The sequence below is a fragment of the Squalius cephalus genome, assembly GCF_949319135.1.
Source record: "Squalius cephalus genome assembly, chromosome: 10".
Taxonomy (NCBI): Eukaryota; Metazoa; Chordata; class Actinopteri; order Cypriniformes; family Leuciscidae; genus Squalius; species Squalius cephalus.
Genome location: NC_137131.1, coordinates 16,225,684 through 16,248,879, shown reverse-complemented (window position 1 = coordinate 16,248,879; position 23,196 = coordinate 16,225,684). Strand labels below are relative to the sequence as shown.

The window sequence follows — 23,196 nt, the reverse complement described above, 5'->3', positions numbered from 1 at the left end:
CACAGTGTTTTGATTGTATTTTTTTCTTTTTTAGAAACAAAACTTGCATCACAAGTGTGTTGTGACTGTCAAAACATTTGGTAACTGAACAGAAGTTTAGAGTTTAGTGACATGTTACAATGTTTACAATGGTACAATAACTGGCAGGATACTTTTTCTATTATTCCTTGACACAAATTTCACGATTTCAATTCTTGTGATTTGAATCCGATATTGATTCAATGAAAATATCTCGCCACCTACTGCTGTAAACATAGCCTACAGCCCTGTCAGCTGGTAGACTATTATTATTAAAGGTTCACAATAACAACTCAAATTAAATATAATACGGTTTTTATTATAATAATGTTATAATATTTTAACAATATGTTAAAATATAATAAATATGTAATATAGTGCACATATTTGGCAAAATACTCCTCTATAGCTAATTTTAGCCAACTGATGTGCTAGGCTATAAAAGGTCATTAAATGGCTTTCCAGAGGTAACGTTAAATGTAACGTTATGTGACACATTGTTCTCCAGCTGTTATGACCTCTTTCCACGGTTGAAAAACACTGATTGATCGATATTATGTATGAGGGTATAAATTTCGGTAAGTTGTACTTTATCTTTCAACATACCTATTGTTCATTCGTGTTTATTGACTAATAGATCGGTTCAACTGCCGCTTGAACCGAGGCGCTACAGCGGTCTGTCACGTCAAGCGCCAAAACGTTATTTATTGTTTTAATTTCGTAATAAAATTGACAGAAACTGAGTGCTGAAAAATTGTTTCATATCCAAAGTAACCTGTTCTCTCTTGTCTGTCGGTGTCAGTGTCCTCATTGCTCCACGCTTTTTCTCTGCGTGAGAAAATGGGGAAATTTCTCTTTTTTTTCTCTCTCTCTTTTTTTCTCTCCAATGGAAGTCATTTGTAAACAAAATGTTTGGTTACCAACATTCTTAAAAATATCTTCTTTTGCGTTCCACAGAAGAAATAAACGTCATACCGTTTTGGAACGACCTGAGGGTGAGGATGTTGACAGAATTTTCATTTTAGGTGAACTATCACTTTAAGAAATATTATAGAAGTCTTGGACATCAGTTAAAACACTGGCACAATAAATTGTGCAGTATTATTGCTATATCTGTCGTCGTTAAGCATGTTTCCTTCCTGTTGTAAAGCAGTCACAATTCACTATTGTCCCTTGGCAAGAGCTGAGCTGATGTGTAATTGTGTGAAACTTTATGACAGTAACATTTTGATTTATTATTACAACGGATGCAAAAGCCGTAGGCTAAGTAATTCATGCAGCCAAAATAAAAGTGATTGCGTCTCGGATACATTTTCACTTTTGTTAATTGAAGAAGTCTATGTTTTGTTCACAGCCTGCTAGAGAAAGTATTTATTTATTTATTTTTTATTATTTTTTAAACCGCCTTTTTGTGGTTTATCAACCAGAAAGTGTCCTTAACGCTTTTTGTCTTCAGTTTGAACAACATATCTAAACTAGCCTACGTTTGACGAAAGTTGCTCGTTTGAAATTGTAATTTTCTTTTTCAAGGTTAAAAGTTATTTACCTGGGTTTATTATTTTACCTGGGTTTATTATTTTACCTGGGTTTATGACATTGAACTTGATTCAGAGTCTCCTTTCCATTCTCTTATGGAAAAAGGTGGAGCTTCCCAGAATGAAAGACCCCTCTGTGTGCACCTTGGACCTCCGCCCGTCTTGGACGTGTCGTTTTGAGCCCTCGTGTCTAGTCATATTATAGTCTATAAATTTCGAATGTGACTGCACGTAGAGGTATATCGTTTATGATAAGGTACCATTTCCAGTTTAGTTATGTCAAAGGGCTGAGTTTTGGACTTTGCAACAGACTCTCAGATAGGCTATAAAGCTACAGTAACACAGTACAGTAACAACATCTGCGCACTCTCGAGTCAGAGATGGACACCTGGGCTTTTCTAAGTGTTCTGCTTGCAGTCACGCATTATGGTAAGAAACATTTAAAACTTAAAATGATTTTCCCCATCCCACTCAGGTTAATTATTATAGCTATACGTTTGTACGCTGTTATATTTTTAATGTTAGCAGCGTTCTGAGCAGGAAATCAGAACATTTTGAGGGGAAAGTTATGATGATGATATTATTACTTCGTGCAGTGTCAGGGCAGAGTACAATAAAGTGGTGCACTATTTCTGAGGCGGAGGAGTCCAAATGTAAAGCCATGTCTCAGGCCTTCACCAGTGCTTCAATTCGACCAGCATTACAGTGCGTCCGTGTCTCATCTAAAGCAGAATGTGCTCAAAAACTCACCGTAAGTCTGTCTCTCTATCTGTCTGTCTGTTTGTCTGTCATCCATCTATGCATTAATATTTAGGAGGCTTATAGTATCACATAATTTACAAAAAAACTTGACAATGGTCTCTGCTCAGATAGCATGCTTTGAAAGTGTGTAGTGTTTTATTTGCAGAAGAACACTGAAATCATCATTTTATTAACAATGTAAAAGCCTGTTGAATAACTAAGTTGCATTTGTGATGAATATTGATTGTGACAGAAAAAAGAAGTTGATGCCTTTTCAGCAAGTGTTTCAGACATATACAACATTGGCAAGCAAGCCAGCTTCAAAATTGCAGCTGGAGAATCTGGAGCAGATGGTATGATCGATGTTCTTATTTTCAAGATACCAGGTTATGCAAGTTGTACCAATGAACTCTGTTGAAATGGAAAGACAGTGATTAAGGACACAGGTAACACTATACAATAAGGTTCCGTTAGTTTACATTAGTTAGCTACATCAGTTAACCATATCTAATAATGTAGCCTACTGCATGAAAGCATTTATTCATTTTGTTAATGTTAATTTCAACATTTACTAATACATTATTAAAATCAAAAGTTGTATTTGTTAACATTAGTTAGGTGAACTAACATGAACAAACAAAGATCAGCTGTATTTATATTAACTAACGTTAATAAATATGAACAAATACAGTAACAAATGTATTGCTTATGGTTAGTTAATGTTAGTTAATGCATTAACTAATGTTAACTAAAGAGCCATTATTGTAAAGTGTTACCAGGACATAATTAAATGTTAGCAGCAACATAATTTGATTATTAACAGATGATGCCTGTATCTGTATTTGATTTTCTTATTATAATTAAAATATTATAAATGTACATTGTAATAAAGGTACTGATGTTATGGACCATCCATTGTTTTATCTGGAAGAATTCAACTTTTAGATCAACATAAAATGTAGACTAACATAAATCATAAATGTTTTTCAGGGAAAGGAATAACTTACTACGGTGTTGCTGTGGTTAAAAGGACAAATTCAGCCATCAACATCAACAGTCTGAAGGGGAAGAAGTCTTGTCACACCGGGAAGAACCGCACAGCTGGCTGGAACATCCCTCTAGGGTATTTGATTGACACTGGGATGATGTCTGCCGTGGGCTGTGACATCCCTCAAGGTACTCCTTTACTTTTGGTGCAGCGCATCAAAAATTGTCAGATTGCCTTTTTCAGATGGAAAAGTATCTTGTGGATTATCTTGGCTTTTTAGGGGTTGCTGACTTCTTTAAGGCCAGCTGTATCCCGGGGGCTAAAGACGACCCTGCATCCCTGTGTCAGCTCTGTGTGGGAGATGGAACCGGACAATTTAAGTGTGACCCAAGCAACAATGAGCAATACTATGCATACAACGGAGCATTCAGGTACCATATTCTTTGTCACATCATACTACACTGAAATCTGGTGCAGTTGCAGCTTTGATAGTGAAAAATATTCTCAGTATGTCAGTTAACTGATGTTTTGGGCTTCACAGGTGCTTGGCTGAGGATGCAGGTGATGTCGCCTTTGTAAAGCACACCACTGTAGGCGAGAACACTGATGGTAAATGTGTAGTCTAGTCTGTGCTTCTCAACCAGGGGGCCTCACCAAACTTCCAAGGGGGCCACAGAATGATAAAAAAAAAAAAAAAAAAAATTATATATATATATATATATATATAAACAGAAATTAACATAACAATATTAATAAAACAACATGTAATAAATGAACTAGGGCTGTCAAAAGATTAATCGCGATTAATCGCATCCAAAATAAAAGTTTGTTTTTAATAATATATGTGTGTGTACTGTGTATAATTAAATTTGTATATATAAATACACACACATGCATGTATATATTTAAGAAAAATGTGTTATTTATATATATAAAAAATATATATTTATATATAATATAAACTATATAAATATATATACAGTATATGTATGCAAATATTTCTTAAATATATACATGCATGTGTGTGTATTTATATATAGAAAATAATTATACACAGTACACACACATTATGTTATGTAAACACAAACTTTTATTTTGGATGCGATTAATCGCGATTAATCTTTTGACAGCCCTAAAATGAACACAATGTAAATTAAATAATAATAGTATACATAATAATAATAAGGTCCCATTTGTTAACATTAATACAGTATAGTTATAGTTCTGTTATTATAGCAAGTTGGGGCCTTCTAATATTGTGTTATGGATAACTGATAGATTGTGATCTGTATATGAAGTTAATAATACATCTTTTAACTTTGTGTGTCAGGTCAGGGGGAATCATGGGCTCACGGCTTGCACTCTGAAGACTATCAGCTCTTGTGTCGGGACGGCACGCGCAGTCCAGTCAGTGATTATGAGAAATGCCATCTGGCTCGAGTGCCATCGAGGGGGATTGTTGTCCACACTGACATCAGCAGTTCGGTGGTTTACAACATGTTGCGTGAGGGACTGGTATGATCCTTTAGTGATATCGAAGGTTTTTGACTTTGTTAGGATTCATTCATTATTTTCTAATAGAGTGAGTACATTTTATTTTGTTGTGCAACGTACTGTTTCATTTAAACGTGTTTGTGTGTTTCTCTTCAGCAAAAGTCTGGGTTCCCTATGTTCTCTTCAGCAGACTTCAATGGGGAAAACTTGTTGTTCAGCGACGCTTCAACCACATTTATCCAAGCTGGAAATGAAAACTATATCGAATGGATGGGCCGATACTATGACATACTGAGAGCTATGGACTGCTCAAAGTCAGGTGTGAATCTCTCCATCTTCAGCAAACAATGAAAAATGTTCTATTTTCTTACATATATTGTGCTTAAATCTGTTTATCTGTTGTGTGTGTGTGTGTGTGTGTGTGTGTGTGTGTTATATAGATGTCCCCTCTCGACTTCGATGGTGTGTCCTGTCTAGTGGAGAGCAGCAAAAATGTGCAGACATGGCTGTGGCTTTCAAAAGCAAAAATTTGATTCCTGATATTCAGTGTGTCTACGGTACATCTGTGGAAGACTGTTTGAAGAAAATACAAGTATGCAAGTCAACAGTCATTTAAATACCAAAACATCTTATCCATACTTTCTTTTTTCTACATTTTTCTTAATAACACCTGCTGCAATAGAGAGCAACGATCAAGTTCTGAAACGTAAAATCTTTTTCATTTTATCCGTAGAGAAATTGATTTGTATAAACTCAATGCAGGTGAAAAAGTTGTGCTCTATTTGAATGACTCTCTTTTCCTCCAGAACAAGGAAGCTGATGTCATCACTCTTGATGGAGGCTACATCTACACAGCGGGAAAGAGTTTTGGTTTAAAACCTGCTGTTGGAGAAAGCTACACAGGTTAGTGCCATACACTCTGTGTACTTTGACTTAACCAGCTTCATATGCTTCCATATATTTTTATATGAAATTACCTGAATATAGTACAAGGTAAACATTCAAAATGTGCTCTCTAGATAACTACTTTGTGTTTGGGAAAGATTTTCAGCAGTGCCTGATGAAACATTAGCTGTTTTATTCATAACTGATGATTCATTTTCACAAGCCACTGTGATTCTCTGTCGTAGGAGACACTGACGGAAGCATTTATTATGCCGTGGCTGTGCTGAGGAAGAGCAACAGAGACATCCAGAGATTCAGTGACCTCAAGAGCAAGCGCTCTTGTCACACAGGTTATGGCAGAACTGCAGGCTGGAACATTCCCATGGGTCTGCTAATAGAAAAAGGCCTCATCAGACCGGAGACATGCCAAGTGCCCCAAGGTAGGACATGTAGTGGACTTATACCATGGGGTCCAAAAGTCTGAGACCAAAGTTACATTTTTCGGTTAAACGTTTCACTCAAATTGTTATTTGTAATTTGTAAATGAAACATTTTGTGGTAACACTTTACAATAAGGTCTCCTTAGGAAACGCTAGTTAATGCAATAGCTAAATGTAATTATCAATTAGCAACACATTTTTTTACAGCATTATTAATCGTTGTTAATGTTATTTAATTGAAAAACGATTTTACATTGCTTGTTCATGTACGGAGTTCCTAAAGGGACATAGAGATGGAAAAAATATGAGATTTTGTCTTCACTCACAAAACCTTTGCGTTCCCTCGCAAAAGAGAATGCAAAAGCATTCACAATTTTTTTTCTCCCATATAATTTTTTTCCCTTCACCATGTCCCTTTAGGGGCTCTGTAGAACATGTTCGTTCACAGCTTATTAACTAATGTTAACGGACAACTTGATTAAAAAAAAAAAAAAAAAAAAGGATTAGTATATCTTGACCTATATCTTTACATGACCTAAGGCTAATAAATGCTGTAATGTACTGTTCATTCTTAGTTAATGTTAAAAGATGAAACCTTATTGTTAAGTGTTACTCATTTTGTATTACATTAGAAATGAATGCTGAATAGAAGCACTTTCATTGCTGATCTCAGAGATTTGGACCACATTATTTATATATATATATATATATATATATATATATATATATTATGATCATCCATCCATTCTACAAACAGCTTATTCTCTTTAGGGTCAAGGCTGGATATATCATGATTAAATATTTGCAAACACATTTCTCTAATAAATATAAGTTATGTGAATCAAATAGCCAGTAGTAACATTTATTTCTCGTTGTAACCTAGTGATCTGTTAAGATTTGTATAATGTAATATTCCTTTTTTTTTTTTTTGTCATTAATAAAGGCGATCACAAATTGTTATATATTGTTGTTTGCTGTATATGAATACCAAAAAAATCAGTGCAATTGAGGGTGTGAATCTGCCTTTAGCTGCTGGGGAGTTCTTTAAATCATCTTGTGTACCTGGAGCCAATCAGAACGGTTTCCCCAGTAATCTGTGTGAGCAGTGCATTGGAGACCGCAGTGGTGAGAACAAGTGTGAAAAGGGCAAGGACTTATACGACGGTTACGATGGAGCCTTTAGGTAATCCACTCTACTGCACAATAGATCTGAAAGATTTGGTGCTAAGGAATCTGCATGACAAATAAATATTTGAACATGGTCTTTGTTTATATTTCCAGGTGCCTTGTTGAAAATCATGGTGATGTGGCCTTTGTCAAGCATTCCACTGTATTTCAGAACACAGATGGTAATTCTCAGAAGTTCTCTCTTGCTTTTAGTAAAAAAAAAACTTAAACGCCTATCTGGAAGGCTAATTTGCTGTGGGCTCTTTAATGATCTTTAATAATAATAATAATAATAATAAATAAAAGTAATAATAAGAATACATTTTATTTTCTATTGTACTTTTCATTTAACCAAATCGGTAACACTTTACTTAAAGCCTGTATGTATAATACATTATAAAAGTGTTTTTAATGCAATAATTCTGCCATGTAATGCACTTTATAATGCATTGTATGGACTCATGAATAACTGCAACCAGTTATAATACAATATAATAATTATCTATTCATTGAACACGCCTTTACAAAGTAAATTGCATTAAAACACATGACAAACAACCAATTTCAGAATCTGCAAATATTATAATACAATTTAACTTTGTTTACAATTATTTATGAAGATTTAATGTATTATAATGTACGTTATAAATACCTTCATAATGCATTATACATAAGGGCTTTAAGTAAAGTGTTACCATGAAATCTACTTCACAAGTCAGAATATAAAGAACATTTTAGAAAAAAAAGAAAGCATAGCAAAACGTAAATGAAGAATAAAAACCAAACTTAGAAAATAGGACCATAGCAGAACCAAGAGCATATAATTAAAGAAGGAAGTGAAAATATGTTAATAATTAATTGTTATTATGATGAGTAAAGAGACTAAATATGCTAATAATTAGCTAGCTATAATTAGCAATTTAAAAAAAACACTTCTAAAAAAGTGAATGGTTGGAACTGGTCTAATTTTAATAATGCGAAGAAGAAGAATAGTTTTTGATTTAAGGTCTCTGATTAACAATACTTCAGATAGAAAATTAAGAAACAAAAAATTATATTATTAAAAAAAAAAAAAAACTAAAAACCCATAGGAAATTTCAGAGAGAATTATGTAACAGCAAGCAGACAATTACTTTGTTTGTGTTAAAGTCTCGAGTACTTCTCTCATGTCAGAATTATTATTTTCCAGGAAACAATACTGATTCTTGGGCGGAACAATTGGATTCCCGTGAATTTCAGCTGCTTTGTTCTCAGGAGTCTCGTGCTGAAGTCACTCAGTACACTAAGTGCAACCTGGCCCGCGTCCCTTCCCACGCTGTTATGATAAGACCCGATACCAACCACCACCTCATCTTTGGCCTTCTGGACAAAGCCCAGGTAGCTTACGCCAAATGTTATTTTTCAGGGTCATATGAAAATGGAGGTGTGACCTTCTGGTTTGCATCTTTCAGAATTTCTTTGGAGTTAATTCTGCCTCAGGCTTCAAGATGTTTGACTCCAAAGCTTATGAGGGGTCCGACCTGATTTTTAAGGACTCAACTATCACTTTAATTGGTGTGGGAGAGAAGAAGACTTATGAGGAGTGGCTTGGCCAGAGCTACCTGGATGCTGTGAAAGCCATGGAGTGTTCAGCCACATCAACAGGTACTGCCAATCTGCATAGGCCTATATTTTTTTCATCTTATGTCTCTCTCTCTCTCTCTCTCTCTCTCTCTCTCTCTCTCTCTCTCTCTCTCTCTCTCTCTCTCTCTCTCTCTCTCTCTCTCTCTCTCTCTCACACACACTCTGACTCTGTTTATCTTTAATTCTATTACTCTCTACTAGTCTTTTGTTCGTTTGTATGTACAAAATATCTCATTAAAAAACATTCTTCAAAAAGTAAAAATCAATTAAATAGAAAGTGCAGTGCTATTCTGTTTGAGCATTCCTGTAGCTCAAACAGTAGAGCATGGTGCCAACAACACCAAGGTCATGGGTTTGATTCCCAGAGAATGCATAAACTGATAAAATGTATCACTTGAATGAAATTTAACTCGCTTTGGATAAGTGTCTGCCAAATGCATAAATGTAAAAAAAAAAATGGAAATGATAATATTAGTTTTTTTTATTAAAGAATAAATAAAGAAAAAGAAAAAAATATTTTCATTAAAAACATTAAAGAACATTAATAGTAAAATAAAACATATATTTTAGTTTTTAAATGTAATAATAATTTAATACAATACATCCATTAAATAGACTATAAAAATAAATAAAAGAAAAATAAAGATTCTTCATAAAAGAACAGGAAAGAACCCATTAATGGTAAAGTTTTTACATTGAATAATAATAATTATTATTATTCATATACGCACTAATTTCAAGAGAAAACTGGTTTGTGCATACAAAAACTTAAAGGGGTCATGAATTGCATTTTTTTTATGTTTCCTGAGATGCACTTATAATGTTAGTATGATTTTTACTTCAAAAATGGTCATAATTTAGAAATAAAAGGCAATTTTCTACCCTGATTTTAGCCCTCTGATTTGAACACACTGTTGGAAGGGGCGTGTCTGCTGTGAGACTTCAATGTTAACGCCCTCTGCTGTGATTGGCTAACATCTTTGCATATGAAATAAGTATTACATGTGGAACTCTTTACGTTTTTTACTATTACAGCTGTCGAGATTAACAAAATGTGAAAAGTGTTGATTATGGCATCATATTTAGATATATAGCATTATATTTAAATCGTGGCATGAAATGTTGCAGTGATGAGCATTGTAGCCAATGACAGACATGTCTGTTGAGCGCATGAATGCAGTGATCTCGTCATTAATACTCGATTTCTGCACTCTCACAAATGCTTTCATCATAACTAACAGTGCAAACACAATGTAAATGAGAGATTCGTTGATTATAACGGGAGTTTTGTCGAGAGTCCAGATAACCAGTCACTGATAAACTTGCGCTGTGTGATTGACAGCTCCAATGATTGTAAAGGGAGCGTTCTTTCACCACTTTCTGTATACAATTCAATCACATTTTAAATAACAGATTATTTTTCGTGGTACTAAGAGAAAAAAATGTGAATTCACTTTCCTAACATTAGGATCCTTTGGAAGGTAATGTTATTTTTAGTCCCGTGATTCGGCAGTAGGCAGGGCCAAATATGTGATGATGTCGATGTAGGCGTCGATCTGATTAAGCAGAGGCGGTCTTTCATTGAAATATTATGTCATAATGTGCTAAAATCTGAAACGTGATGTCTTCGGAGCTTGGTTTCAATAAAAGCAGTGTTTGGACTAAAGAGGGATTTTTTAAAATTTTTATTTTATTTATTTTTTTATAGTACAATGACCTCTTGCATGTCAAAAGATCAAGGAAAAATCGATTTCTCAATTCATGACCCCTTTAAAAGGATTTGCTTACAAATAACATCAAGGCTAACTGCCTCTTGTGTTCTATTGCTTAAATATTAAATAATTTATAATACTTGATTTATAATATGATTCTTCTAGTAACTCTTTCCACTGTGTGTGCATTGGTTTCTCTTCCGTTGCAGTGTTGTCCTCATCCTCACTACTGCTGATGTCCCTGGTGTCTCTGTTGGCTTTGTAGCAGGTCTGCTAGCCACAGCAAGGGTTTGGCAACTTCTTCTCTTCTTGACTCTGACCTTCATACCTGTACCAATATATCTATAGGTTATTAAAATTCAAATCAATTCAAAGCTACAATATGCTTAAGCAATAGCAATGCATTTTATCTGTGATTGTAATGGTACATAGTTTGGCTGATAAGATTTCTGAGGGAGATTTTGAGGACCGTCTTACATTAGGAACCACAAAGAGTTGTCTGAAGTCTTTCTTTAAACTAGAGTTTAAACCAAAGCTGATTCATTATCATGACCATTTGTATTATTCTACTCTGAAATTGCTGAGGGCAATAGCCATATCAGTGCATATGCTTTGCCTGTTACATATTTATTGCACAATGTTTATTGCAGCACTTAAAACCAACATTTATTATGCTATGAACTACTTGAAGGCACATGCCATATCAGGGAATATGCTGTGTCTAGTATTTTCCTCTTTGATGATTTTCTTTAACTACTATCATGCCGTTGAATGCAACATGCACTGGAGTTTTACTACTGAATGGATTGAAAAGGTTCTTTTCCTCTCATATTCTCCCCAGACTGAAAGCAGTTTTCAGTGGGCTTTTTCTTGCTTTTGCGGTCTCAAATCAACAGCACATTGTGCAGCTCATGCATATAAAATCCCAAATAATGTATTAACCAATCTGATAATTAGTCACTGAGTTGAAATAAGTTGTTGAATTCTGATACACTCAGTAATGCTGTCATATCTGGGGGAGAAATACATATTTCCAGTGCCTGTGCAGTCTGTTCTGTTGCAACATTAAAAACCTTCTGTCTCTGCATTTTGTTAGTATTGTTGCAAAGCTGTTAATTGTTAAATTCCATTTACTAAACAATGTTCTCAAGCTGTATATTAAAAAGGTGACACTTTGCTTGCCTTTTTTTTGTGGTAGTAACTGATTGTAAATTCCAAACAAATATTCATACAGATCATTTTAGTCAGGTGAACCCCTACACTGAGATAAATAAACATTCATACTATTCATTAAACATTTGTAGAAATTCAAGTCCAAGCAGATGGGGCTTAACAAGAGTCTTGTCTAAAACCCACAATGGATGGACCTCCAGCAGATTTTGAATCATTTATATAATAGATCATCCCTTCTGCTTGCTTTTTCACATCAGTGTGTGCTTTAGATGTCTGTTCCATTATAGTATTCACTTTTCTGCTTTGAAATTTGATGTTTCTTTGAGAGATTTATTTTTATATGTTGTTCAGACACCATATCAGTGTATATGTGCTGACACATGAATGTCTTGCATTAATGTTTAGCCTGCTTTTTCTTGGTTGCAATTTCTTAATGAAATGATTGAGATATAACTAATATTTAGTTGCCAGGCCAGTGCGTCTGCTCAAGTATTACAACATACTGTCTCTTATTTTAAATAAACAAGCATCATAAAAATTTGGGTTGTTTTTTTTATTTTCATTGACCTGTGTTATTTGAGAATTATGTGATGTCCAAGATTTCATTTTAGTCAAGATCTGTTATTATCCAATTGAGTTTATGAAGAGGTCATATTTTAAAATGAACTTGAAGGAGAGTTTTAGGTTTCACGCAGTAAAACCGTGTAAAGCACGGTGCCAACTAAAGGGAACGTTCTCAGAAGTTATATGGGACCAGTTGCATAAACATATTATGTTAAGATACAAGATCTTAAACACTTATGACCCACTAGCAGTTAGTCAAGAGGCAGTAAATCTTTTTGGTAGCAAATTAGGTCAATCTACGTTTCTATGTAACTGACTTAAAAAAGTTATGAACAAAAAAAAAAAAAAAGTATAATTTTTTTTTTTTTTTTTTTTTTTTTAAATGTATAACCCCCAATCCCTTCCCCATAATGTTTGCATAATGATAAAATGGAATGTGTCCTACGTTTGCATAACAAGAACGTTTTAAACATCGGGGCATTTAAACGTTCAGAGAACTTTTAGAAATAACGTTTTAATAACCTAATGGGAACGTTAGCATAGTGATTTTTTTTTAATAATTTATTTTTTTTGTTAGTTGTTGTAAAAGTGTATACACCTTTTCAACCCTCTCAAACGATTTTGAGATGCTAAAGTCAATGCCTGTGTTATAATTATTGTATATAACGTTCATTTGTACACATAAAGCTTGACCTAGATTCGAACAGCCTACCTTAAATAGATTTGTGCAATTATTAAAACACTGACTTGTAGACTTAAATATAATAAAAATGAAGAAATAGATACATACATATCAAAATATAGATATAGCTATATCCATCCATCTCTTTATTGTAGATGGGTGGTTTTATCTCAATGGCTGCATAACAGCTGTTGTCTTAGTAGCACCATACCACTGTACATCTATAAAGCTTTATAACACAGCATGAGCAAACGGAGGAACATTTGTAACATTTAAGAAAATATATGTTAAAACTGCTACTGGCTATTTGGATGTTTCCTTTATCTCTATGGGTCACCGAAACATAAAAGGTTTTTATTAAATTAAAAATATTTATACTGTTAGAAAATATTTGAATATCTCTTAAATACATGTATTATATTTAAATTTCTAATACTACCATTTTATTATTTTTATTTTCATTTTGTAAGCTATGCCAACTACTTTCGTTCCTTGGGACTTTTATTTTAAAAATTGGAGTCCATGTTTAGGTATGTGACAGTTTACTTCACAACACTACACAACCTCATTCACGTTTACTACAGGTGTTAAACGCATAACAACGTCGCATTCATGTCTCGTTTCAAAAGAGGAGCACATGTGGACTCTAGAGCAGGATTCAGACAGGAGAAAGAAGACTGTCCTGTCCCATCTGGATTACTAAAAGCTGCTAGAAAGAGCGGGCAACTCAATCTATCCGGGCGCGGTCTAACCGAAGGTAATTAACGTTAACGTTACAGTTACTGGAAAAGGACTAACGTTATTCAATTTCAGTTAACTAACCTCACAAAAAATACCAAAGCAGCCATAATTTGTGGCGCTGACATACTGTAATGCAGATATGACATTTGTAATTAATGTCATGGAAAAAGTAATGAAAATATCAAAGATTTTGTTCAAGTTTCTGTTCAAAAAACGTTTGAATGAGTTATATCATAATATATAACGTTAACTTACAGTAAAAACAACAGCTGTAGCAACAATGGCAGATTGGGTGAAACTATGATTAAAATGGTGTATTTTTGTAAGATTCTACATCATGTTATTTGGGTTCAGTTCCTCAGAGTGTGTGGAGGTTGAATATAGACACTCCTCAGGAATCTCAGCAGAACTTGTCATTTGGAGCTGCAGATCGGTGGTGGGAACAGGCGGATTTGACCAAACTTCTGCTGTCCTCCAACAAACTCCAGAGCCTCTCTGAAGACGTCAAACTCCTCCCTGCCCTGCTTGTCTTGGATGTAGGTTTCAGCATATTTCATTTTGTTTGAGAAAAAGCACGACAACACTGTTTATTCTATTTATTTTGTTTTATAAATACATATAAAGGACATAGATGACTACTCTATTACGGTTAAATCAATGTAACTAGTCCATTAAAGTTTAAACCACACATTTTTATATTATATTATATACAGTTGGGTCCACAAGTCTGAGACCATTAGTAAAAAAATATTTCTATTTCATTTTTTAATTACAATACTTCACATCTTAGTATTTTAATTTTCCATGGAGTTTGAGGGTGTAAATTGTAATTGATTGTAAACTATGTGCCTTTTCCCAGGTCCATGACAATCAACTAAGCTCACTACCAGATTCTATTGGAGATTTAGAACAACTAGAGAAGCTCGTATTGAGGTACTGATGGAGGCAGCACTCTGTATAAAGCAATATATAAACCTATTTAGAGTGTAGACCTTGTGCCATAATACCTGATCCTCTCTGCAGTCACAATAAACTGACGGAATTACCTTTGGGTCTTTGGAGGCTTACAAACCTGCGATGTCTCCATCTGCAAAAGAATCTGATCAAAAATATTCATCTGGATTTGGGGAACCTGGTTAATTTAGATGACCTAGTAAGTGACTGACCGACCTCTTTTCTTGACCAGCAACAAACTACAGTATATGGCCATATAACTTTCTAACTGCATTATAAAAGCCTAGTTCCTCAAATAATGTTAATATCTCTGTTTATATCAATGTACACTACCAGGTTTGGTGTTGGGAAGATTTTTTTAATGTTTTTGAAGTATGTAAAGAAATATCTTATACTCACCAAGGATATATACAGTGAGGAAAATAAGTATTTGAACACCCTGCTATTTTGCAAGTTCTCCCACTTGGAAATCATGGAGGGGTCTGAAATTGTCATCGTAGGTGCATGTCCACTGTGAGAGACATAATCAAAAAAAAAAATCCAGAAATCACAATATATGATTTTTTAACTATTTATTTGTATGATACAGCTGCAAATAAGTATTTGAACACCTGAGAAAATCAATGCTAATATTTGGTACAGTAGCCTTTGTTTGCAATTACAGAGGTCAAACGTTTCCTGTAGTTTTTCACCAGGTTTGCACACACTGCAGGAGAGATTTTGGCCCACTCCTCCACACAGATCTTCTCTAGATCAGTCAGGTTTCTGGGCTGTCGCTGAGAAACACGGAGTTTGAGCTCCCTCCAAAGATTCTCTATTGGGTTTAGATCTGGAGACTGGCTAGGCTACGCCAGAACCTTGATATGCTTCTTACAGAGCCACTCCTTGGTTATCCTGGCTGTGTGCATCGGGTCATTGTCATGTTGGAAGACCCAGCCTCGACCCATCTTCAATGCTCTAACTGAGGGAAGGAGGTTGTTCCCCAAAATCTCGCAATACATGGCCCCGGTCATCCTCTCCTTAATACAGTGCAGTCACCCTGTCCCATGTGCAGAAAAACACCCCCAAAGCATGATGCTACCACCCCCATGCTTCACAGTAGGGATGGTGTTCTTGGGATGGTACTCATCATTCTTCTTCCTCCAAACACGTTTAGTGGAATTATGACCAAAAAGTTCTATTTTGGTCTCATCTGACCACATGACTTTCTCCCATGACTCCTCTGGATCATCCAAATGGTCATTGGCAAACTTAAGACGGGCCTTGACATGTGCTGGTTTAAGCAGGGGAACCTTCCGTGCCATGCATGATTTCAAACCATGAAATCTTAGTGTATTACCAACAGTAACCTTGGAAACGGTGGTCCAAGCTCTTTTCAGGTCATTGACCAGCTCCTCCCGTGTAGTTCTGGGCTGATTTCTCACCTTTCTTAGGATCACTGAGACCCCATGAGGTGAGATCTTGCATGGAGCCCCAGTCCGAGGGAGATTGACAGTCATGTTTAGCTTCTTCCATTTTCTAATGATTGCTCCAACAGTGGACCTTTTTTCACCAAGCTGCTTAGCAATTTCCCCGTAGGGGAAAAATTTCCCTTTCCAGCCTTGTGGAGGTGTACAATTTTGTCTCTAGTGTCTTTGGACAGCTCTTTGGTCTTGGCCATGTTAGTAGTTGGATTCTTACTGATTGTATGAGGTGGACAGGTGTCTTTATGCAGCTAACGACCTCAAACAGGTGCATCTAATTTAGGATAATAAATGGAGTGGAGGTGGACATTTTAAAGGCAGACTAACAGGTCTTTGAGGGTCAGAATTCTAGCTGATGGACAGGTGTTCAAATACTTATTTGCAGCTGTATCATACAAATAAATAGTTAAAAAATCATATATTTTGATTTCTGGATTTTTTTTTTTTAGATTATGTCTCTCACAGTGGACATGCACCTACGATGACAATTTCAGACCCCTCCATGATTTCCAAGTGGGAGAACTTGCAAAATAGCAGGGTGTTCAAATACTTATTTTCCTCACTGTGTATATATATATATATATATATATATATATATATATATATATATATATATATATATATATATATATATATATATACACTGCTCAAAAAAATAAAGGGAACACTTTTTAATCAGAGAATAGCATCAAGTCAGTTAAACTCCTGGGATATTGATCTGGTCAGTTAAGTAACAGAGGGGGTTGGTAATCAGTTTCAGCTGCTTTAGTGTTAATGACATTAACAGCAGGTGCACTAGATGGGCAACAGTGAGACAACCCCCAAAACAGGAATGGTTTTACAGGTGGAGGCCACTGACATTTTTTCCCTACTCTTCTTTTCGGACTGTTTTTCACCAGTTTTGCATTTGGCTAGGGTCAGTGTCACTACTGGTAGCATGAGGCGATACATGGACCCTACAGAGGTTGCGCAGGCAGTCCAGCTCCTTCAGGATGGCTCATCAATACGTGCCATTGCCAGAAGGTTTGCGGTGTCTCCCAGCACAGTCTCAAGAGCATGGAGGAGATTCCAGGAAGACAGACAGCTACTCTAGGAGAGCAGGACAGGGCCGTAGAAGGTCCTTAACCCATCAGCAGGACCGGTATCTGCTCCTTTGTGCGAGGAGGAACATGATGAGCACTCCCAGAGCCCTACAAAATGACCTCCAGCAGGCCACTGGTGTGAATGTCTCTGACCAAACAATCAGAAACAGACTTCTTGAGGGTGGCCTGAGGGCCCAACGTCCTCTAGTGGGCCCTGTGCTCACTGCCCAGCACCAGGGAGCTCGATTGGCATTTCCCATTGAACACCAGAATTGGCAGGTCCGCCACTGGTGCCCTGTGGTTTTCACAAATGAGAGCAGGTTCACCCTGAGCACGTGACAGACAGGAAAGGGTCTGGAGAAGCCGTGGAGAATGTTATGCTGCCTGTAACATCGTTCAGCATGACCGGTTTGGTGGTGGGTCAGTGATGGTCTGGGGAGGCATATCCATGGAGGGACGCACAGACCTCTGCAGGCTAGACAATGGCACCCTGACTGCCATTAGGTATCGGGATGAAATCCTTGGATCCATTGTCAGACCCTATGCTGGTGCAGTGGGTCCTGGGTTCCTCCTGGTGCACAACAATGCCCGGCCTCATGTGGCGAGAGCATGCAGGCAGTTCCTGGAGGATGAAGGAATGATACCATTGAAGGGTCACCACGCTCACCTGACCTACATCCAATAGAACACCTCTGGGACATTGTGTTTCGGTCCATCTGACATCACCTGGTTGCACCTCAGGAGCCCTGAGCCAGGACAACTTTTGCCCTGTCCAGGAGCTCAGTGATACGCTGGTCCAGATCTGGGAGGAAATACCCCAGGACACCATCCGTCGTCTCATTAGGAGCATGCCCCGACGTTGTCAGGCATGCATACAAGCACGTGGGGCCATACAAACTACTGAGTACCATTTTGAGTTGCTGCCATGAAATTTCAGCAAAATTGACAAGCCTGCTGCATCATTTTTTCACTTAGATTTCCGGGGTGTCTTTGAATTCAATCCTCTGTAGGTTGATCATTTTCATTTCCATCAAACGATGTGGCATCCTTTCGCTCATAACACATTGCCCAGTCCATATTAGTATAGATATCCAGCATGATATTTTTCCCCATTGTGTTTTCAAAGTGTTCCTTTAATTTTTTTGAGCAGTGTATATATATATATATATATATATATATATATATATATATATATATATATATATATATATATATATATATATATATATATATATATATATATTACAATTTAAAATAACTCTTTATTTAAATATATTTTAAAATGTAATTTATTCCTGTGATGGCAAAGCTGAATTTTCAGCATCATTACTCCAGTCTTCAGTGTCACATGATCCTTCATTAATTCTAATATGCTGATTTCCTGCACAAAACATTTCATATTATCATAAACAGTTGTGCTGCTAAACATTTTTGTGTAAACTGTGATGCATATTTTGCATAAATTATTTAATAAATAGAAAGAACAGCATTTATTTGAAATATAAATCTTTTGTAACATTATGTATTGTATTTACTATCACTTTTGATATAATGTGTCCTGAATATAAGTATTAATTTCTTTCTTTCTTAAAAAAAAAAAATCTTGACCCACCTAAACTTTTAAATGGTAGTGTACATCAGAAATACCTTATAAATCAAAGATGTTGCTATGAATGATATACTTCAGTATTCCAAATATTTAGTTCTTTCCTACTCTTCCCTCTAAAAGGATCTCTCCAATAATCATCTAATGGATATTCCAGAAAGCCTGGCAAACCTGAAAAGTCTTGTGAAATTGAATTTGTCCTACAACAAGCTCCAAAGTCTCCCTCCTGCCATCAGTGAAATGAAAAGTATGTTTTGACAGCAGGTTAGATGTGAATCATGTTTACTGGTTAACCCGTGAACTCATCCTTCTTTTATTAACCCTCACAGACCTGAGATTGCTGGACTGTTCACAGAATCAAATAGAGAGCATTCCTCCCGTCCTGGCTCAGATGGAGTCCCTCGAGCAGCTTTACTTAAGACACAACAAGTTACGATATCTTCCCGAACTGCCCTGCTGTAAAACTCTCAAGGTAAACCAAAACCACTGATGTGGTAGAATAAGTTATGATTGTCTTAAAAGAGAAAGACTAACACAAGGCTGTTTTATGTTTAAAGGACCTCTTTTGTGGGAACAACCAGATTGAGGTGTTGGAGGTAGACCATTTGAAGCACTTGAGCTCTTTGAGTTTCTTGGAGCTCAGAGATAACAAGGTGAAGAGCCTTCCTGAAGAAATAACACTACTGCAAGGCCTGGAGCGCCTGGATCTGACTAACAATGACATCAGCAGGTGCTGGACATAATTATGTTATTGCATGTATACTGTAAAATATATAATATAATATACAAAATTATGGCCTATTATCCCTTTTTATTACTCATTAAGCAATACAGATCTGCAAATCATTTGGATAATATTTAAGAATTTTTGTACCGTAAGATGAAGAGAGCACAGCGTAAAAATTCTTCTTTGTATATTAAACTGATGAAAATTCTGTCATTATTTACTCAGTCAGTTCATATCGTTCCAAACATGTATTACCTTCTGTATTCTGATCCTTGACATGACTGTTCAATGACCAAAAACGGATAGTTATCTTATGAATTACAGGGATAGTGATTATTAAATGAATGAATTCAAATTCAGTCATCATTTACTCACCCTCATGTCATTCTCTATCTATCTTCTGTGGGACATAAAAGAAGATATTTTGAGAAATGTCTTTTTTTTTCCCTTCTCCATACAACGAAAGTCGATGGTCAACAGTTTTCAGAATGTCTTCATTCACAGTCTCTCTCTTCTGTGAAACAGTCTGCCATGTGGACTTGGCGCATTACCTAAGCTGAAGTTTTTGGCTTTGGAGGGCAATCCACTGAGGGCAATCCGCAGAGACCTTCTGACTGTGAGTGTTCAACATATCCCATCAGTAAACAGCTTGTCTGTCCTCCTTTGTTCTTATTAATCTCAGATACAACACCGGAAAATTCATCAGTGAAATGCATCAGAAACTGTTAGAGTATCTTCTTTGCAGAAAGGAACTGGTGAACTCCTAAAGTATCTCAGAAGTCGAATACAAGGTATGTCTAACATCAAGTAAAGATTTGTAGTGTGTAAAATCATTTTTAAATGATCATTGATTTATACATTATAAAAAAGACAAAGAAGGTTCTTTGTAACATCATTGTGGGTTTTTGTCATGTTTGAAATGTAGAGCAACCTGATGGGGGCTTGAAAGGAGATCCAAAAACAGCAATGACTCTTCCAAGCCAAGCTAAAATCAATGTACATGCCATCAAAACACTGAAAACGCTAGACTACAGGTAACAAAACTTCCTCATAAGCAACTTTGAGAGCGGGAATTTGTGCATTTAACAGTGAAGATTTGCCATTTTCCTTAGCGAGAAACATGAGGGATCCATTCCCGATGAAATATTTGACGCCATTGATGATAGTCCTGTGTCCAACGTAAACTTCAGCAAAAATCAGCTGACGGCAGTTCCACCGAGGTACAGTAACAGCAATGGCCTTTCCATTTCAGAGATTTACTGAACACTTACAGAGCTTAGTTAAAAGAATTCTCTCATTTCCTGCAGAATTATGGAGTTAAAGGACACCCTGGCAGACATTAATCTTGGGTTTAACAAGCTAACAACCATTCCAGTGGACTTTTCCAAACTGAAACAGCTGCTACATATAGATCTCAGGTAATCCTTAAACTAGTTATGCCTTTTAAGGCTCCAATTTCAAGATTTAATTCTCCTAGTTCAGTGGTTCTCAAATGTTTTTGTCACACCGGCAACATTTGACTACTTTTGATAGTGTTGTATTTTTAAGATGGCACAAAGGACAAAATAACTATACTTATCTTGTGGCTGGTAAATTCTAGGTTCTGAGTTTTAAAGGACAAATCTCTGAGTTCAGATATTTTGTGGTCTGATAAATATTACTCTAAATAAAATACTGAATACTCCAAATAATAGCTCTGGGGCCGTATTCACAAAGCATTTTATCTTACCACTAGGAGTACTCCTAAATCGCACTAAAAGATTTTAGCTAGGAGTTTTCTCTTAAAAGTTATTCACAATGCCTTTCAGACCTACTCTTAGTAAAGAAAAATGACAACTCCTAAACTAAGAGTGAGTCTTCGTTGCTATGGATGACGTCATTACTCATGCACGAGCTTGACTGAAGTGACCACCTTGATTGGCTGATGATTGTAACGCGGGAATGATTCCAAACACCTCCCCTACGATGATGAGTGACAGGTGACAGGTCTGAGAATGCCGTGCGCTACACAAGTAGTGCGAAGGATGGAAGATAATGAATAACTGAATAAATAGCCTAAATTAATAAAGAGTAAGGCAAAACAAATAGCCTAGTAGCCTAATGAAACATATGGATTGATGCAATATCTTTGCAACATTATTGAATTAATCTGTCACTATATGCCTCTGCCTACGTTTACAAAGAGAAGAACATTTTAATTTGATTCACAATGATATGTTACAATTAGTTTACATGCAATGAGTAGCCTAGTTTTGGTTGTTGTTGGCGGCGTTATTGCATCCCTATTTATGCCAACAATGCAAAATTGTTCCCTGGCGATTGGAAGCTCCTGTAGCCGCCGCCATACTGCATACGCATTTCAAAACATCGCAACGTGAAATGCCACAAAAAGCGGTTTGTGAATAGGTCTTAGTAAGTTAGGAGTCCTCTCGACTTCTTTTAAGCTGTCCCAGACTTAGGTGCTACTTTTAGGGCTAAAATGCTTCGTGAATTACTCTTAGTGAAAAAAATTAGGAGTCCTAAAGTTAGGAGTGACACGCCCATTATTTATAGGAGTTGCTCCTAAATTCGCCAGTTAGGAGCTACTTTTAGCCTTAAAATTCTTTGTGAATACGGCCCCAGATGTCACTTAAAATAGACATCTTACCATGTGCACTGAACTAATTTTTTTTTTTTTTTTTTTTCAGAAACAATCTATTGATCTCACTGCCAATGGAGTTGGAAGGCTTAACCAAGCTGCGGAGTATTATTTTGTCTTTTAATAGGTAAGTTCTACCATTACCACGCTTACAAAGTACTAGTAACTGAATATATATATATATGATATCACTGTTTCTGTGTTTGTTGTGGTCTAAATCGTTATTTATCTTTAGGTTTAAGTCATTCCCAGATGTGCTGTACCGCATCTCATCCCTTGAGACCATTTTAATCAGTAGCAATCAAGTTGGAGGCATTGATCCTGTCCAAATGAAGACCCTAAATAGTCTGTCTACTCTGGATCTGTCCAACAATGATATCATGCAGGTGCCACCAGAACTTGGCAACTGTACCAGTCTGAGGTGAGGTTGATGTTTCCTTCTGATTCTAGCAAACTGAGGACTTTAGTCTGGGTAGAATCCATATTTTACATGAATGAATGTGAGGTAGAGATAACAAATGTACAGTCTTTCCAATTGGACAAAAACAGATCTTTACAGACTTGAGACTGTTAGTTTAACATGATCATATGATTTATCTCATGTCTTTAGGGCTCTAATGCTTGATGGGAATCCTTTCCGTAATCCAAGAGCTGCCATCCTTAGTAAAGGAACAGATGCTGTCCTTGAGTATCTCCGAGGTCGTATTCCAACATAATTTTCACGTTTAATATAAATTCAACCATCGGTTATAAGCGATCAACTCTTGTGCCATAACACTTTTATTTGCACTTCATGACCGTATAAAATATACAAGACAAAAAAAGAAAAGAATTCATCTTACCTGCCACTCTACCCTTAAAAATGACATTGTAAAATCATTACAGAATTTTGTAATTACATATTTTATAAATAAACACATCGGCATACTTTGTAATGAAATTAAGACAAAAGGAAATCAAATT

General features: G+C 36.0%; 2 protein-coding genes across 2 annotated transcripts; both read left to right on the top strand.

Moving 5' to 3' along the window:
- The first annotated feature begins 1,708 nt into the window (after window positions 1-1,708).
- Window positions 1,709-12,309, top strand: meltf (melanotransferrin). Its single transcript, XM_079883803.1, has 16 exons — window positions 1,709-1,982; window positions 2,150-2,304; window positions 2,548-2,647; window positions 3,285-3,470; window positions 3,563-3,713; window positions 3,824-3,891; window positions 4,613-4,797; window positions 4,933-5,095; window positions 5,217-5,368; window positions 5,583-5,679; window positions 5,907-6,101; window positions 7,131-7,284; window positions 7,383-7,450; window positions 8,458-8,645; window positions 8,720-8,912; window positions 10,813-12,309. Exons 1-16 carry the CDS (start codon window positions 1,934-1,936, stop codon window positions 10,866-10,868), a joined length of 2,160 nt encoding a protein of 719 aa, XP_079739929.1. The 5' UTR covers window positions 1,709-1,933; the 3' UTR covers window positions 10,869-12,309.
- A 1,239-nt stretch (window positions 12,310-13,548) lies between these two features.
- Window positions 13,549-23,196, top strand: lrrc40 (leucine rich repeat containing 40). Its single transcript, XM_079883731.1, has 15 exons — window positions 13,549-13,779; window positions 14,118-14,299; window positions 14,623-14,696; window positions 14,787-14,916; window positions 18,992-19,115; window positions 19,198-19,340; window positions 19,426-19,598; window positions 20,121-20,211; window positions 20,341-20,386; window positions 20,521-20,629; window positions 20,708-20,815; window positions 20,903-21,013; window positions 22,283-22,360; window positions 22,469-22,654; window positions 22,844-23,196. The coding sequence occupies exons 1-15, from the start codon at window positions 13,635-13,637 to the stop codon at window positions 22,947-22,949; spliced, it is 1,806 nt and encodes a 601-aa protein (XP_079739857.1). The 5' UTR covers window positions 13,549-13,634; the 3' UTR covers window positions 22,950-23,196.

Bases quoted from the DNA above. Each gene is read 5' to 3' on its own strand.
- meltf (XM_079883803.1), top strand. From the start codon at position 1,934: ATGGACACCTGGGCTTTTCTAAGTGTTCTGCTTGCAGTCACGCATTAT. The intron at 3,714-3,823 runs GTACCATATTCT...TGGGCTTCACAG, and splicing joins GCATACAACGGAGCATTCAG to GTGCTTGGCTGAGGATGCAG. The intron at 8,646-8,719 runs GTAGCTTACGCC...TGCATCTTTCAG, and splicing joins GCCTTCTGGACAAAGCCCAG to AATTTCTTTGGAGTTAATTC.
- lrrc40 (XM_079883731.1), top strand. From the start codon at position 13,635: ATGTCTCGTTTCAAAAGAGGAGCACATGTGGACTCTAGAGCAGGATTC. The intron at 14,917-18,991 runs GTAAGTGACTGA...TCCCTCTAAAAG, and splicing joins TGGTTAATTTAGATGACCTA to GATCTCTCCAATAATCATCT. The intron at 19,116-19,197 runs GTATGTTTTGAC...TAACCCTCACAG, and splicing joins TGCCATCAGTGAAATGAAAA to ACCTGAGATTGCTGGACTGT.